Below are 16,782 nucleotides of genomic sequence, written 5' to 3' on the forward strand. Positions count from 1 at the left end.
GGAAGAACATCTGGGAGTAGTCATGTCGGAAGTAACTTGCCTCTAAATAACACAATAAAGGAGCTGTCACAACTGCCAGAAAAAAATGACAGGTTGGATAACAAGAACTTTGTTATCCAGCAGCCACATTCATAATTGGAAAAGTTGTTGAAAGAACTTGCAGAACTTGGAGAACATTTTTACTACCCGAATCTATTCAATGAAACTTATAAACTTTTGGGAACTACTTAAAATCGCTCAATTCAAAATCTGCAAAAAGGAAATAACTCATTACGGGATCAGGAGGCTTGGCAGAATGTGCAAAATAGCCCATTTGAAAATCAAATTTGCAATGGGCACGCTATGAGACAATTCCGTAAACATTAAGGGACCAAGCAATGTCATCTCTCCCTCTAAACGTACCTTACCTTGAGGTGCTTCCGGGGCTTAGCGTCCCCGCGGCCCGGTCGTCGACCAGGCCTCCTGGTTGCTGGACTGATCAACTGTACGTAAGGCACATAACTATTCCACTCCTCTCCGCTTTCAAAGGGGAAACTTGGTAATCACCTTCAAAGATATCCTATCAACAGGGGCATGTAATTCACAGTTGAGAATGAGCAGTGCCGCCTATACGTGGCTCACTGTCGAGGCCACGAACCTGGAGGCCTGGTCACAGACTCGAGGACCACCTCAAGGACCACCTTAAGGACCACCTCAAGGCAGCTTACAGGTCGCAAGAACCAACAATTTGGCTAAGAAAGAAGTCCAGCAGTTGGCCGCGCCCGAGACCCACAAACTCCTCCAGAGAGACAATAGGTAAACACCTAGTGAATACCTTTCCGATCCTTCCCTCTGGTCATGCTCCTGCAGCCAAATTATGACAATCACTTTCATTTGTGTTTATAACATTAAAAAGAGTTTGGAATTAGGTTAGCAACCACGCCATTATAAACCCCAGTGACCGACATTCAGTTGAAACGATGATGACCTTTGACCTTAAAGAAAGACATGCGACATTTGACCTTCACCTTTGATCTGCATTTATAAAGCAAGGGATCACAGTGACCTTCATCTCTCTTCGCACCCTCCTCCCTCCCATCTTCCTTGTTCCTGGAGAGCCTCGCCCGTCTCCACCTCTGCCATGCATGCCTCTCCATCCCTTCCACACTCACTTGGTCAACCTGTTTCCCTTGTACCTCTTCCTTTCTGTATGGCCATAGTGTCCCACTTCTCTTAACCCCATGGTTTACCTCCCCTCATGCCCCCTGGTTTACCTCCCCTCATGCCCCCCCTGGTTTACCGCCCCTCATGCCCCACTGGTTTACCTCCCCTCGTGCCCCCCCTGGTTTACCTCCCCTCGTGCCTCCTGGTTTACCTCCCCTCATGCCCCCTTCATTCCCATCATGCCCCCTTCATTCCCCTCATGCCCCCTTCATTCCCCTCATGCCCCCTTCATTCCTCTTACGACCCCAGTACTCCCCCCACCAAGACCTCTCGTCCAGCTCCTTATCAAGGTATTCTCGCTGGTTGGTTGGACTTAGCTCTTGGGCCCGGTGCTGCAAATGTGCATTCACAGCTGAGCATCAACATTGTAAACAGAAAACGGGTTATCCGTTGCTTCTGATAAAATATATTTTTCTTCTTCTGAATTCTTATATATTGGAGTGAATTTGCTTTTTCACTGAACAGGTCAAATGTAAATATTCTTATAAATCTCGCACCTTTCTTCAGGTCTTCGAAGCAATTGAACTATCAGGAAAAAGCGCCAAGCCATTACGACTATATAGCACTGGGAAGAGGTCAGGCTAAAGATTTGGGATGGGACGGGGGGGAAAGGAATGGTGCCCAACCACTTGTGGACGATCAGGGAATTGAACGCCGACCTGCATGAAGCGAGACCGTCGCTCTACAGGAAGCAAGACGTTACTAATTGAAGAAGGGGGGATTGTGTGCTACACATTATGGGGCTGGATAACCCCCCCATCCCCAGAGTATGATTAATATGGCCAAAATGCTCACTCTGTCTGGAACGTGTTCGATTTGTTCGATGGTAAAAAGACAAGAGGTGTTCGATTTTTCAGATTGTTTTCTTTTTTAAGATGCTATCTGTTCTTCCGGTCATATGTGATGCCTCACTTCCCTGTCCGGAGCCTGATTCACGAAGCGGTTACGCAAGTACTTACGAACCTGTACATCTTTCCTCAACCTTTGACGGCTTTGGTTACATTTATTAAACAGTTTACAAGCATGAAAACTTGCCAATCAACTGTTGTTATTGTTATAAACAGCCTCCTGGTGCTCCGGAGCTCATTAACTGTTTAATAATTGTAAACAAAGCCGCCAAAGATAAAGAAAAGATGTACAAGTTCGTAAGTGCTTGCGTAACTGCTTCGTGAATCTGGCCCTTGACTCTTAAGCTTTACCTCACCTCCCTCATCCTCTCTCCCTCATCCTCTCTTCCTCATCCTGCTCTCCCTCATCCTGCTCTCCCTCATCCTGCTCTCCCTCATCCAGCTCTCCCTCATCCAGCTCTCCCTCATCCAGCTCTCCCTCATCCAGCTCTCCTTCATCCTGCTCTCCCTCATCCTGCTCTCCCTCATCCTGCTCTCCCTCATCCTGCTCTCCCTCATCCTGCTCTCCCTCATCCTGCTCTCCCTCATCCTGCTCTCCCTCATCCAGCTCTCCCTCATCCAGCTCTCCCTCATCCAGCTCTCCCTCATCCAGCTCTCCCTCATCCAGCTCTCCCTCATCCAGCTCTCCCTCATCCAGCTCTCCCTCATCCAGCTCTCCCTCATCCAGCTCTCCCTCATCCAGCTCTCCCTCATCCAGCTCTCCTTCATCCTGCTCTCCCTCATCCAGCTCTCCCTCATCCAGCTCTCCCTCATCCAGCTCTCCTTCATCCAGCTCTCCTTCATCCTGCTCTCCCTCATCCTGCTCTCCCTCATCCAGCTCTCCCTCATCCAGCTCTCCCTCATCCAGCTCTCCCTCATCCAGCTCTCCTTCATCCTGCTCTCCCTCATCCAGCTCTCCCTCATCCAGCTCTCCTTCATCCTGCTCTCCCTCATCCAGCTCTCCCTCATCCAGCTCTCCCTCATCCAGCTCTCCTTCATCCTGCTCTCCCTCATCCAGCTCTCCCTCATCCAGCTCTCCTTCATCCAGCTCTCCCTCATCCTGCTCTCCCTCATCCTGCTCTCCCTCATCCTGCTCTCCCTCATCCTGCTCTCCCTCATCCAGCTCTCCCTCATCCAGCTCTCCCTCATCCAGCTCTCCCTCATCCAGCTCTCCTTCATCCAGCTCTCCCTCATCCAGCTCTCCCTCATCCTGCTCTCCCTCATCCAGCTCTCCTTCATCCTGCTCTCCCTCATCCAGCTCTCCCTCATCCAGCTCTCCTTCATCCAGCTCTCCCTCATCCAGCTCTCCCTCATCCTGCTCTCCCTCATCCAGCTCTCCTTCATCCTGCTCTCCCTCATCCAGCTCTCCCTCATCCAGCTCTCCCTCATCCAGCTCTCCCTCATCCAGCTCTCCTTCATCCTGCTCTCCCTCATCCAGCTCTCCCTCATCCAGCTCTCCCTCATCCTGCTCTCCCTCATCCTGCTCTCCCTCATCCTAGCTCTCCCTCATCCTGCTCTCCCTCATCCAGCTCTCCCTCATCCAGCTCTCCCTCATCCATGCTCTCCCTCATCCAGCTCTCCCTCATCCAGCTCTCCTCATCCAGCTCTCCCTTCATCCATGCTCTCCCTCATCCAGCTCTCCCTCATCAGCTCTCCTTCATCCAGCTCTCCTCATCCTGCCTCTCCCTCATCCAGCTCTCCCTCATCCTGCTCTCCCTCATCCTGCTCTCCCTCATCCAGCTCTCCCTCATCCTGCTCTCCCTCATCCTGCTCTCCCTCATCCAGCTCTCCTTCATCCTGCTCTCCCTCATCCAGCTCTCCCTCATCCAGCTCTCCCTCATCCAGCTCTCCCTCATCCAGCTCTCCTTCATCCTGCTCTCCCTCATCCAGCTCTCCTTCATCCAGCTCTCCCTCATCCTGCTCTCCCTCATCCTGCTCTCCCTCATCCTGCTCTCCCTCATCCTGCTCTCCCTCATCCAGCTCTCCTTCATCCTGCTCTCCCTCATCCAGCTCTCCCTCATCCAGCTCTCCCTCATCCAGCTCTCCCTCATCCAGCTCTCCTTCATCCTGCTCTCCCTCATCCAGCTCTCCCTCATCCAGCTCTCCTTCATCCAGCTCTCCTTCATCCTGCTCTCCTCATCCTGCTCTCCTCATCCTGCTCTCCCTCATCCTGCTCTCCCTCATCCTGCTCTCCCTCATCCTGCTCTCCCTCCGCTCTCCCTCATCCTGCTCTCCCTCATCCTGCTCTCCCTCATCCTGCTCTCCCTCATCCTGCTCTCCCTCATCCAGCTCTCCCTCATCCTGCTCTCCCTCATCCAGCTCTCCCTCATCCTGCTCTCCCTCATCCTGCTCTCCCTCATCCTGCTCTCCCTCATCCTGCTCTCCCTCATCCTGCTCTCCCTCATCCTGCTCTCCCTCATCCTGCTCTCCCTCATCCAGCTCTCCCTCATCCAGCTCTCCCTCATCCTGCTCTCCCTCATCCTGCTCTCCCTCATCCAACACTCGTATTACGAATTCCAGTGTTGACATCTTCTCTACCCTGACCCTCTACCTCTTGACGTCTCACTTCGCCTCCTCTTCCTGTCTTTAAAACATATCCCTTCTCTGATTTTTCCTCCCTCCCTCTCTCTCCCTCCATCACTCCCTTACCTTCGTCCCTAATCTCTCCCCTCACTCTATGTCTTTCAGGGACATAGGGTGTCAGGGAGCTGTGTCAGGGAGCTGTGTCAGGGAGCTATGTCAGGGAGCTGTGTCAGGGAGCTGTGTCAGGGAGCTGTGTCAGGGAGCTGTGTCAGGGGAGACTCAACACGGTGGCTTAGTAAACCCTCGATCTTGTCACAGGCTACGTTAGAGCGGTCACCCATACACACGCTGGCCGGTCCCAAACGTGTCCAACTTGTGTAAGTGACACATTATTAAACATTAACAGGGTCATGACAATGATTTTCTCAGCTGCCCTGTGCTGCTCAGTTATCCTGTGCTGCTCAGCTATCCTGTGCTGCTCAGCTATCCTGTGCTGCTCAGCTATCCCGTCCTGCTCAGCTATCCTGTGCTGCTCAGCTATCCTGTGCTGCTCAGCTACGCCCGTCGTGGTTCACTATGGTACATATTAAGACCAAAGGTCATGGGGTTAGCAAGACACTGAACCTTGGCTGCCATCTTAAATATTCAATTGGATACCATTCGCTACACCTGGTGGCGACCTTTGTAAACACCGTGAGCCTGGAGACCTGGGACTGTAAACATCATTTACTTACACACACACACACACACACACACACACACACACACACACACACACACACACACAGTTTTGGAGATACGTACACATGCCTATGTGCGTGGAAGACTATGTCTACACTACATATTTACACACGCACACGGTTTGGTAGCACGTTCACATGCTTCGAAGGGAAGCAACAGTCTTACAAAAGATATATTAGAGAACTCTGGTTATGTTCTGATAAAAATGTTTACCATTCCAATTCTGCCCAAATTATTAACAAAGCCACTATCCCATAAGAGGACAGGGAACCCAAAGTACACCTGGTTACGGAACATAAAGAATTATATTATATGAACCACACCACTAAAATATACTACAATGCGAAAGTCAAGGAGCTGGAATATGAGGACAAGGGACTGGGGGTATGAGGACAAGGGACTGGGGGGTATGAGGACAAGGGACTGGGGTATGAGGACAAGGGACTGGGGGTATGAGGACAAGGGACTGGGGGTATGAGGACAAGGGACTGGGGTATGAGGACAAGGGACTGGGGGTATGAGGACAAGGGACTGGGGTATGAGGACAAGGGACTGGGGTATGAGGACAAGGGACTGGGGGTATGAGGACAAGGGACTGGGGGTATGAGGACAAGGGACTGGGGGTATGAGGACAAGGGACTGGGGGTATGAGGACAAGGGACTGGGGGTATGAGGACAAGGGACTGGGGGTATGAGGACAAGGGACTGGGGGTATGAGGACAAGGGACTGGGGGTATGAGGACAAGGGACTGGGGGTATGAGGACAAGGGACTGGGGTATGAGGACAAGGGACTGGGGGTATGAGGACAAGGGACTGGGGGTATGAGGACAAGGGACTGGGGGTATGAGGACAAGGGACTGGGGGTATGAGGACAAGGGACTGGGGTATGAGGACAAGGGACTGGGGGTATGAGGACAAGGGACTGGGGTATGAGGACAAGGGACTGGGGTATGAGGACAAGGGACTGGGGTATAAGGACAAGGGACTGGGGTATGAGGACAAGGGACTGGGGGTATGAGGACAAGGGACTGGGGTATGAGGACAAGGGACTGGGGTATGAGGACAAGGGACTGGGGGTATGAGGACAAGGGACTGGGGGTATGAGGACAAGGGACTGGGGTATGAGGACAAGGGACTGGGGGTATGAGGACAAGGGACTGGGGTATGAGGACAAGGGACTGGGGTATGAGGACAAGGGACTGGGGGTATGAGGACAAGGGACTGGGGGTATGAGGACAAGGGACTGGGGGTATGAGGACAAGGGACTGGGGGTATGAGGACAAGGGACTGGGGGTATGAGGACAAGGGACTGGGGGTATGAGGACAAGGGACTGGGGGTATGAGGACAAGGGACTGGGGTATGAGGACAAGGGACTGGGGTATGAGGACAAGGGACTGGGTGTATAGGACAAGGGACTGGGGGTATGAGGACAAGGGACTGGGGGTATGAGGACAAGGGACTGGGTATGAGGACAAGGGACTGGGGTATGAGGACAAGGGACTGGGGGTATGAGGACAAGGGACTGGGGGTATGAGGACAAGGGACTGGGGTATGAGGACAAGGGACTGGGGGTATGAGGACAAGGGACTGGGGTATGAGGACAAGGGACTGGGGTATGAGGACAAGGGACTGGGGTATGAGGACAAGGGACTGGGGGTATGAGGACAAGGGACTGGGGGTATGAGGACAAGGGACTGGGGGTATGAGGACAAGGGACTGGGGGTATGAGGACAAGGGACTGGGGGTATGAGGACAAGGGACTGGGGGTATGAGGACAAGGGACTGGGGTATGAGGACAAGGGACTGGGGGTATGAGGACAAGGGACTGGGGGTATGAGGACAAGGGACTGGGGGTATGAGGACAAGGGACTGGGGGTATGAGGACAAGGGACTGGGGGTATGAGGACAAGGGACTGGGGGTATGAGGACAAGGGACTGGGGTATGAGGACAAGGGACTGGGGTATGAGGACAAGGGACTGGGGGTATAAGGACAAGGGACTGGGGGTATGAGGACAAGGGACTGGGGGTATGAGGACAAGGGACTGGGGGTATGAGGACAAGGGACTGGGGGTATGAGGACAAGGGACTGGGGGTATGAGGACAAGGGACTGGGGTATGAGGACAAGGGACTGGGGGTATGAGGACAAGGTACTGGGGTATGAGGACAAGGTACTGGGGGTATGAGGACAAGGTACTGGGGTATGAGGACAAGGGACTGGGGTATGAGGACAAGGGACTGGGGGTATGAGGACAAGGGACTGGGGTATGAGGACAAGGGACTGGGGGTATGAGGACAAGGGACTGGGGGTATGAGGACAAGGGACTGGGGGTATGAGGACAAGGGACTGGGGGTATGAGGACAAGGGACTGGGGGTATGAGGACAAGGTACTGGGGGTATGAGGACAAGGTACTGGGGGTATGAGGACAAGGGACTGGGGGTATGAGGACAAGGTACTGGGGTAATGAGGACAAGGTACTGGGGGTATGAGGACAAGGTACTGGGGGTATGAGGACAAGGGACTGGGGGTATGAGGACAAGGGACTGGGGGTATGAGGACAAGGGACTGGGGTGTGAGGACAAGGGACTGGGGGTGTGAGGACAAGGGACTGGGGGTGTGAGGACAAGGGACTGGGGTGTGAGGACAAGGGACTGGGGGTATGAGGACAAGGGACTGGGGGTATGAGGACAAGGGACTGGGGGTATGAGGACAAGGGACTGGGGGTATGAGGACAAGGGACTGGGGGTATGAGGACAAGGGACTGGGGGTATGAGGACAAGGGACTGGGGTATGAGGACAAGGGACTGGGGGTATGAGGACAAGGTACTGGGGGTATGAGGACAAGGGTACTGGGGGTATGAGGACAAGGTACTGGGGGTATGAGGACAAGGTACTGGGGGTATGAGGACAAGGTACTGGGGGTATGAGGACAAGGTACTGGGGGTATGAGGACAAGGGACTGGGGGTATGAGGACAAGGGACTGGGGTAAGAGGACAAGGGACTGGGGGTATGAGGACAAGGGACTGGGGGTATGAGGACAAGGGACTGGGGGTATGAGGACAAGGGACTGGGTTATGAGGACAAGGGACTGGGGTATGAGGACAAGGGACTGGGGGTATGAGGACAATGGACTGGGGGGTATGAGGACAATGGACTGGGGTATGAGGACAAGGGACTGGGGGGTATAAGGACAAGGGACTGGGGGTATAAGGACAAGGGACTGGGGTAAGAGGACAAGGGACTGGGGGTATGAGGACAATGGACTGGGGGGTATGAGGACAATGGACTGGGGGGTATGAGGACAATGGACTGGGGGGTATGAGGACAAGGGACTGGGGGTATGAGGACAAGGGACTGGGGGTATGAGGACAAGGTACTGGGGTATGAGGACAAGGTACTGGGGGTATGAGGACAAGGTACTGGGGTATGAGGACAAGGTACTGGGGGTATGAGGACAAGGTACTGGGGGTATGAGGACAAGGGACTGGGGTATGAGGACAAGGGACTGAGGGTATGAGGACAAGGGACTGGGGGGTATGAGGACAAGGGACTGGGGGGTATGAGGACAAGGGACTGGGGGTATGAGGACAAGGGACTGGGGGTATGAGGACAAGGGACTGGGGTATGAGGACAAGGTACTGGGGGTATGAGGACAAGGTACTGGGGTATGAGGACAAGGGACTGGGGTATGAGGACAAGGGACTGGGGTATAAGGACAAGGGACTGGGGGTATGAGGACAAGGGACTGGGGGTATGAGGACAAGGGACTGGGGGTATGAGGACAAGGGACTGGGGGGTATGAGGACAAGGGACTGGGGGGTATGAGGACAAGGGACTGGGGGTATGAGGACAAGGGACTGGTAGTATGAGGACAAGGGACTGGGGGTATGAGGACAAGGGACTGGGGGTATGAGGACAAGGTACTGGGGGTATGAGGACAAGGTACTGGGGGTATGAGGACAAGGTACTGGGGGTATGAGGACAAGGGACTGGGGGTATGAGGACAAGGGACTGGGGGTATGAGGACAAGGGACTGGGGGTATGAGGACAAGGGACTGGGGGTGTGAGGACAAGGGACTGGGGGTGTGAGGACAAGGGACTGGGGGTGTGAGGACAAGGGACTGGGGGTGTGAGGACAAGGGACTGGGGGTGTGAGGACAAGGGACTGGGGGTATGAGGACAAGGGACTGGGGGTATGAGGACAAGGGACTGGGGGTATGAGGACAAGGGACTGGGGGTATGAGGACAAGGGACTGGGGGTATGAGGACAAGGGACTGGGGGTATGAGGACAAGGGACTGGGGTATGAGGACAAGGGACTGGGGGTATGAGGACAAGGTACTGGGGGTATGAGGACAAGGTACTGGGGGTATGAGGACAATGGACTGGGGGTATGAGGACAAGGGACTGGGTTATGAGGACAAGGGACTGGGGGTATGAGGACAATGGACTGGGGGGTATGAGGACAATGGACTGGGGGGTATGAGGACAATGGACTGGGGTATGAGGACAAGGGACTGGGGGGTATAAGGACAAGGGACTGGGGGTATAAGGACAAGGGACTGGGGTAAGAGGACAAGGGACTGGGGGTATGAGGACAATGGACTGGGGGGTATGAGGACAATTATGGACTGAGGGGTATGAGGACAAGGAACTGGGGGGTATGAGGACAAGGGACTGGGGTATGAGGACAAGGGACTGGGGTATGAGGACAAGGGACTGGGGGGTATGAGGACAAGGGACTGGGGGGTATGAGGACAAGGGACTGGGGGTATGAGGACAAGGGACTGGGGGTATGAGGACAAGGGACTGGGGGTATGAGGACAAGGGACTGGGGGGTATGAGGACAAGGGACTGGGGGGTATGAGGACAAGGGACTGGGGGGTATGAGGACAAGGGACTGGGGGGTATGAGGACAATGGACTGGGGGTATGAGGACAAGGGACTGGGGGGTATGAGGACAAGGGACTGGGGGGTATGAGGACAAGGGACTGGGGTATGAGGACAAGGGACTGGGGGTATGAGGACAATGGACTGGGGGGTATGAGGACAAGGGACTGGGGTATGAGGACAAGGGACTGGGGGGTATAAGGACAAGGGACTGGGGGTAAGAGGACAAGGGACTGGGGTATGAGGACAAGGGACTGGGGTATGAGGACAAGGGACTGGGGGGTATGAGGACAAGGGACTGGGGGTATGAGGACAAGGGACTGGGGGGGTATGGGGACAAGGGACTGGGGGGTATGAGGACAAGGGACTGGGGGGTATGAGGACAAGGGACTGGAGGGTATGAGGACAAGGGACTGGGGTATGAGGACAAGGGACTGGGGTATGAGGACAAGGGACTGGGGTATGAGGACAAGGGACTGGGGGTATGAGGACAAGGAGCTGTCTTCACATCCCAGATTATTATCCTAAATGGGTCTGCCCCTCCTTCCCCCCCCCCCTCCTTTCTCTCTCTCTCTCTCCCTCCCCCTCTCTCCCTCTCTCTCTCTCTCTCCCCCTCTCTCCCTCTCTCTCTCCCTCTCTCTCTCTCTCTCCCTACCTCTCCCCGCTCACCCTTGCCAATCTCCCTCTCCTTCTCTCTCCCTCCCACCCTCCCCTCTCTTTCTGTAAAAAGTAAGTCACTCTGAAAAAACTAAGTCTGAAAAAAGCCAGTCAGTATCTTTTTCAGTCAGTAAGTCTGAAAAAAATATAATGTGAATTGGCTTTGAAAAAACTAGAACATTCTGAAAAACTAAGACACTGAAAAAACTAGGACAATGTAAGAACTATAGCTCTGAAAAAAAAAACCTATGAATAACGTTGACAAAATAACGAAGTCACTGTGAACTCCTAAAAAAACTATGACTGTAAAACTGGACAAAAATGAAGAGTGTTAGTTAAGCTAGTGAATGTTTGAGAAAGTGTGTGAAAAGATTGAGTTTGAGAGTGTGTGAACTGAGTAAGCGACTGAGAATTTAGCAAGTTTGTGTTTGAGAATTAGTGAGTGTGAATTGCGTAGTGTCATTGTGATTAAGGCAAAGTAAGATTTGTCTAATGACACACTGATAGCATGTTTAAGAAAGAACAATGGTAAGTGTCTTGTGTGTACGAGTGTAAGTGACCTTTGTGTTCGACGATGAGCACGTTTGTGGCATAAGAAATGACTTTTGCATGCTTTGTGAGAGCCACAAATATATAAAAATGAGGAAGTGAGTGTGTACGTTAATTGTTGTATAGAGATTAAGTAATTTGAGCAATAGTGTGAGATAGTGTAAGGATGATGTGAGAGTTATGGTGGAATTTGAGATGACACTTAACTAGTCTTTTCATCTGTGAGATATGTTTAAACACTGTTACATGTCCTTATTAATACTTGAGATGTACTGACGTATAACGAAAAAAAAAATTAGGGCTTGTAGAAGAATACGCGAGCACTAAGTGGATTTTTTTTAATTTAATTCAATAATAATGAATAATACTCTGATATAAACAGAATTACGAAGTAGGTATGATTACATGACCACAGATGACAATTGTTACGATCGTACTATGGAAAAACTAAAGTCTCTGGATACCAGTGAAATTATGACTTTTGGACATGTAAACTCATTTGGAAAAGAATTAAGTCTCTCTATGTTCTTGTCCTGGTAAACTAATTTCTGCATTTTTGTTTAAAAAGATTGAGGAAATTCTAAGAGTGAGAATTAAACAAATTCCTTCTTGTTTCTAATGTCGTGGTGACATCCTCACCAGGGGCTGACAACGGCAGATTAAGGCAGGTGATAACACGCTTACACTTCCTCACAGGCTTGGAGCATGTTTGTTCACACAGACGAAATGGTAACCTGTTGATTATTTCTACTCGTGCCCTTCCGCATCTGAACACACAAAATAGGCTACGATAAGATAAAGTGTGCTAAAGAATGAAGGCTACACTGCTTTAAGACTGCAGTGTAGCCTCACTGCCGTACAACCCTCGTGGGAGGGGGATGGAGATATGAGTTTTGGTGGGCAGGTAGCCTGGGTGGTGGTGGTGGAGGTGAGTGAAATACCTTTATTATCTATGTGAATGTGTCCCTATTGTCTCTCCTATACTTGTGTAGTTCAGTGTGAAGTCTGGGTAGTGGTGGCTCAGTTAAGCTAGATAAATATCTGTATTGCGTGTAAAGATGTTCATATTGTCTCTCCTATGGTATGTATGTTTGTTTAGTTGAGAGTGAACTTGTCTACGTATTCTTGGAAATGCTACTTTAAAAAAGATGAATTCCTACATAACACAGTGGAACCTTGTACAGAACTTCCTACCTGTGTGATACACTAGCTATCTCCTCTCTCTCTCTCTCTCTCTCTCTCTCTCTCTCTCTCTCTCTCTCTCTCTCTCTCTCTCTCTCTCTCTCTCTCTCTCTCTCTCTCTCTCTCTCTCTCTCTCTCTCTCTCTCTCTCTCTCTCTCTCTCTCTCTCTCTCTCTCTCTCTTAAAGATACGAAGCAGAGTCACGTGGAAAATGTTACAATACATGATTAACACCAATTTTACTAAAGAACGTTAGGTTATGTTAACTTGTGTTGGGAAGGGATGTATCTCATTTATGTACAATTGTCAAGGTTAGATAAACTGAACGCCGATATTGCTGGTAGGTGGATGTTGGTTGATGGTGGTAGGTGATTGCCAGTTTAACAGTTAGTACAGAGGGTATTGATAGATAGTACTGGTAGATGATAGTGGGAGATGGTGGTTGATAGTGGTGCTGGTTGTGATAGTGGTGGTTTACCAGAGAGTACTGGTAGATGATGATGATGGTGTATGGTGATAAGGGGTGCTGGAATGTGATTGGTGGTTTAACAGGGTGTATAGGGAAGGGGGGAGAGCAATGGTAGATAGTGGATGATTATCAAAGGTTCTGGTAGACATTGGAAGTCAGGGAATGCTGGTAGTAAACTCTACGGGAATTGCCCACTTCTTCTGATTAAACTTTATGTACTAAAACTATAACTTGGCTAAACTCTATGGGTTTTCTCAATATCTTCTCATTAATCTCTGACATTTTTACTCACCTTGTCACTTAAGTCTACAACTATTCCCCAAAAAACTCAGTCTACACTGTGGGATTTGCAAAGATCATCTAAAAGTTTAATAAAGCCTACAGGATTTGCACCCCTCTTCTCATAGTCTATTCCCAGAAAATTCAATAAATGAGATTTGCACATATTTTCTCATTTAAGCCTACAGGAATTGCACTCCTCAATTAAGTCTACAAATATCTCCCCATAACTCAATAAAGACTGGAATTTGCTTGGCAGTTTTCTAATATCAATAAAGACTTCATGATTTGCATGCCTTTTTTTTATTATTAATACATTAGGTACATCTGCATTCGTGCAGCTACCCTAGACTATATGCAGGGGAGTACAGTGTGTCAAAAAGCTAGCTACGTGGTGCTAAAAAAAATCCCCATCACACAGGATGGTTAGTTATACAGGGCCATATGTTCAGTAGCCTGCACTGGCAAATTTTGTGTGCACTATGGGGATATCTTCAAGAACACGAGCGTGAATAAAGTAATTGCAAAGCTCCAGGTACCTCATGCCAATGGGTCTGAATGGTCTAATAACTGGGCATTCAGTGAGGTAGTGTGGGAGATTATGCCGCAGATCCTGCTCACAGAGTTTGCACCTGGAGTGTTCAGGATTGAGAGATCTGTCACCTGTAACCACCTGCCACAAGTAATGGTAACCCAACCTGATCCTGGCAACCACTGTGGCACACAGTATGGTGGACGTTTTGTGCTGCCCATAGATATAGGTTTCAGATCTGAACATATCATAGATTTTTATACTAGTGCTTTCAGGTCGTTGGGAATCGGTAATTTCTTTTCTATCAGATCTGAGTGTTTGGACCGTTTTAGTTTTGACAGCAGAGATGGGGATACCTAGATATAATTCAACTTCATCTTTGTTACACGCTAATTTGGCTGCAATGTCTGTTTCATTATTATGGCTATATTTGTGTGATGGTATCCATACAAAGGAGATTCGAGACCCTGCTTTTTTTTTTTTTTTTTTTTTTTATTAACATATTAGGTACATCTGCATTAGTGCAGCTACCCTAGACTATATGAAGTGGAGTACAGTGTGTCAAAAAAGCTAACTAGGTGATGCTAAAAAATCCCCATCACACAGGATGGTTAGCCATGCAGAGGCATGTGATAAGCAGTCTGCACTGGCAGACTCCGGATGCATTTTGAGGATATCAACAACACAAGATTGAATAAGGTAGCAGTGGTAATACAAGTCCCCATCTCGCAGGATGGTTAGTCATACAGAGCCATGTGTTTAATAGCCTGCACTGGCAAATTTTGGGTATACTGTGAGGATATCTTCAAGAATACGAGAGTGAATAAAGTAATTGCAAAGCTCCAGGTACCTCATGCCAACTGGTCTGAAAGGTCAAATAACTGGGCATTCAGTGATGTAGTGCGGGAGATCATGCCGTAGTTCCTGCTCACAGAGTTTGCAACTTGAGTGCTCAGGATTGGGAGACCCGTCACCTGCAGCCACCTGCCACAGGTAACGGTAACCCAACCTGATCCTTGCAACCACTGTGTCGCACAGTCTAGTGGACGTTTTGTGCTGTCCATAGATGTAGGTTTCAGATCTGAACAAATCATAGCTTTTTATACTAGTACTTTCAGGTCGTTGGGAGTCAGTAAGTTCTTTCCTATCAGATCTGAATGTTTGGACCAATACAGTTTTGACAGCAGAGATGGGGATACCTAGATCTAATTCAACTTCAAACTTGTTACACGCTAATTTGGCTGCAATGTCTGAGACCCTGCTACGTTTCATTTCACAGTAAAATCTACGGGATTTGCATGCCATCCCCGGAATGAGGGGACGGTCTACGTCGTCATTTACCCTACTCGGGTTCACCATGTGTGTGTACAAAATAGGGACTATCACACTAACATTCCATATTTTGCCCATATGTTAATCAGTTTGAAGCCATGTCTCGAGATGTGTTTCAATCACCTCCAGCCTGTACAGTAAACTCTTTCTAAATCAGCGTAAACCAAAACACATAACCTAACCTTCCATAGGCCATCATAAATCAATCAATCATAAATCAACTGCGAGCATCCAGCTCAATAACTATTGAGGAATTCTTGTACTTACCTTTGGCTTCTTGCCTTTCTTCCTGCTTCCATCGGCCTCCTGCTTGGACGTCGAGCCTTCCTCCTCCTCACTCCGCTCCCTCCGGTCGTCTGCTTGCTGCTGCTGCTGTTCAATGATCTGCTTTAGCTCATCGTTCTCAAGAGCCATCAACGCGCAGGCTCGGAAAATAAACTCGTAGAGGGCACTGTCGGGGCACGTCGCCTCGTCCAACCGTTCCGCCTCGAGGAGGTCATCCTCGCTCTCGGAGCTGTGGTAGGTTCCCGTGGCCACGATGCCCTCGTGACCCTCGAAGCTGCTGCTGCTGCTGGGGGCCTGGAGGGTGAGGCTCGGGGCCTGGAGGGTGAGGCTCGGGGCCTGGAGGGCAAGGCTGGCAGCCGAGGCTCCGGCACTGTCGAGGCGGACGGCGACATCGTCGGCAGGTAGGTAGCTCCCAGGAGCGTCACTCCCGCGGCCACGCTCGCCACTCGACATCTTGGACGAGTCCGGCTTCACTTGGCCCTCATCGGATGACTTCACTTTGTAACTCGATCGTAAACTACGGCGAAGAGACTTGCGAAGAGACATAATTAGAGATGTATTTACCTTTCCACTACCGCTAAGCCTTTCTGCTACACCTTTGATGATAATTCTTACACCCACCGGTGTGCTTAATATACGCATCTACGTCCACCGCGCAATGCACACACTCTCTTCTCTACTCGTCTCTATAATTCACACTATTCTGTTTCAACGGAATTCCCTATATGAATTTTCTGGTTGCTAAGCATTTGAAAGTTTATATATATATATATATATATATATATATATATATATATATATATATATATATATATATATATATATATATATATATATATATATATTCTCATGCTTAACCCATGAAACTTAAATCATATTTGCAGAATTTCAATTGACTGACTCTCAGATTCTGATGAAGCAGGCAGTGCTTGTGTGGCGGACTTGCTTCAGCGAGACATAAGGTCTAAGAGGGTTGAGGCTCTAGGGTCCCCTATAAAGACGCTCTACGGAGGTTTGGACGCGTCTCCCGAAGACAGACACGAAGACCCCGTATATAAACACATCCTCAGGGAGCAACCGTAGCTGCTCTCCCGACCTGAGGCTACACTTGTATAAGATTAAAAAAAAAGCTGCACGTTACAGGTAAGATTGAAGCTTGAAATTAACGGTTTCTATTCTTGATTTACTGTTTTGGGGTGATGTTTCAAGAGGGTCAATATGAGGTCACTAAGAGGGAGCATCAAGAGTGTC

The 16,782-nt window shown here is 50.0% G+C and overlaps 1 protein-coding gene across 1 annotated transcript in view; it reads right to left on the minus strand.

Moving 5' to 3' along the window:
• The window catches only part of LOC123768759 (regulator of G-protein signaling 3), a 449,023-nt gene extending 432,820 nt beyond the window's left edge, over window positions 1–16,203 (minus strand). The window contains exon 1 of the mRNA XM_045759533.2: window positions 15,514–16,203. Within this exon, the coding sequence (XP_045615489.1) occupies window positions 15,514–16,173 (660 nt within the window). The 5' untranslated portion in view covers window positions 16,174–16,203. The remainder of the gene's footprint in view (window positions 1–15,513) is intronic.
• Between the last annotated feature and the right edge of the window lie 579 nt (window positions 16,204–16,782).

The sequence above is a fragment of the Procambarus clarkii genome, chromosome 86, assembly GCF_040958095.1.
Source record: "Procambarus clarkii isolate CNS0578487 chromosome 86, FALCON_Pclarkii_2.0, whole genome shotgun sequence".
In the NCBI taxonomy this organism is placed as follows: Eukaryota; Metazoa; Arthropoda; class Malacostraca; order Decapoda; family Cambaridae; genus Procambarus; species Procambarus clarkii.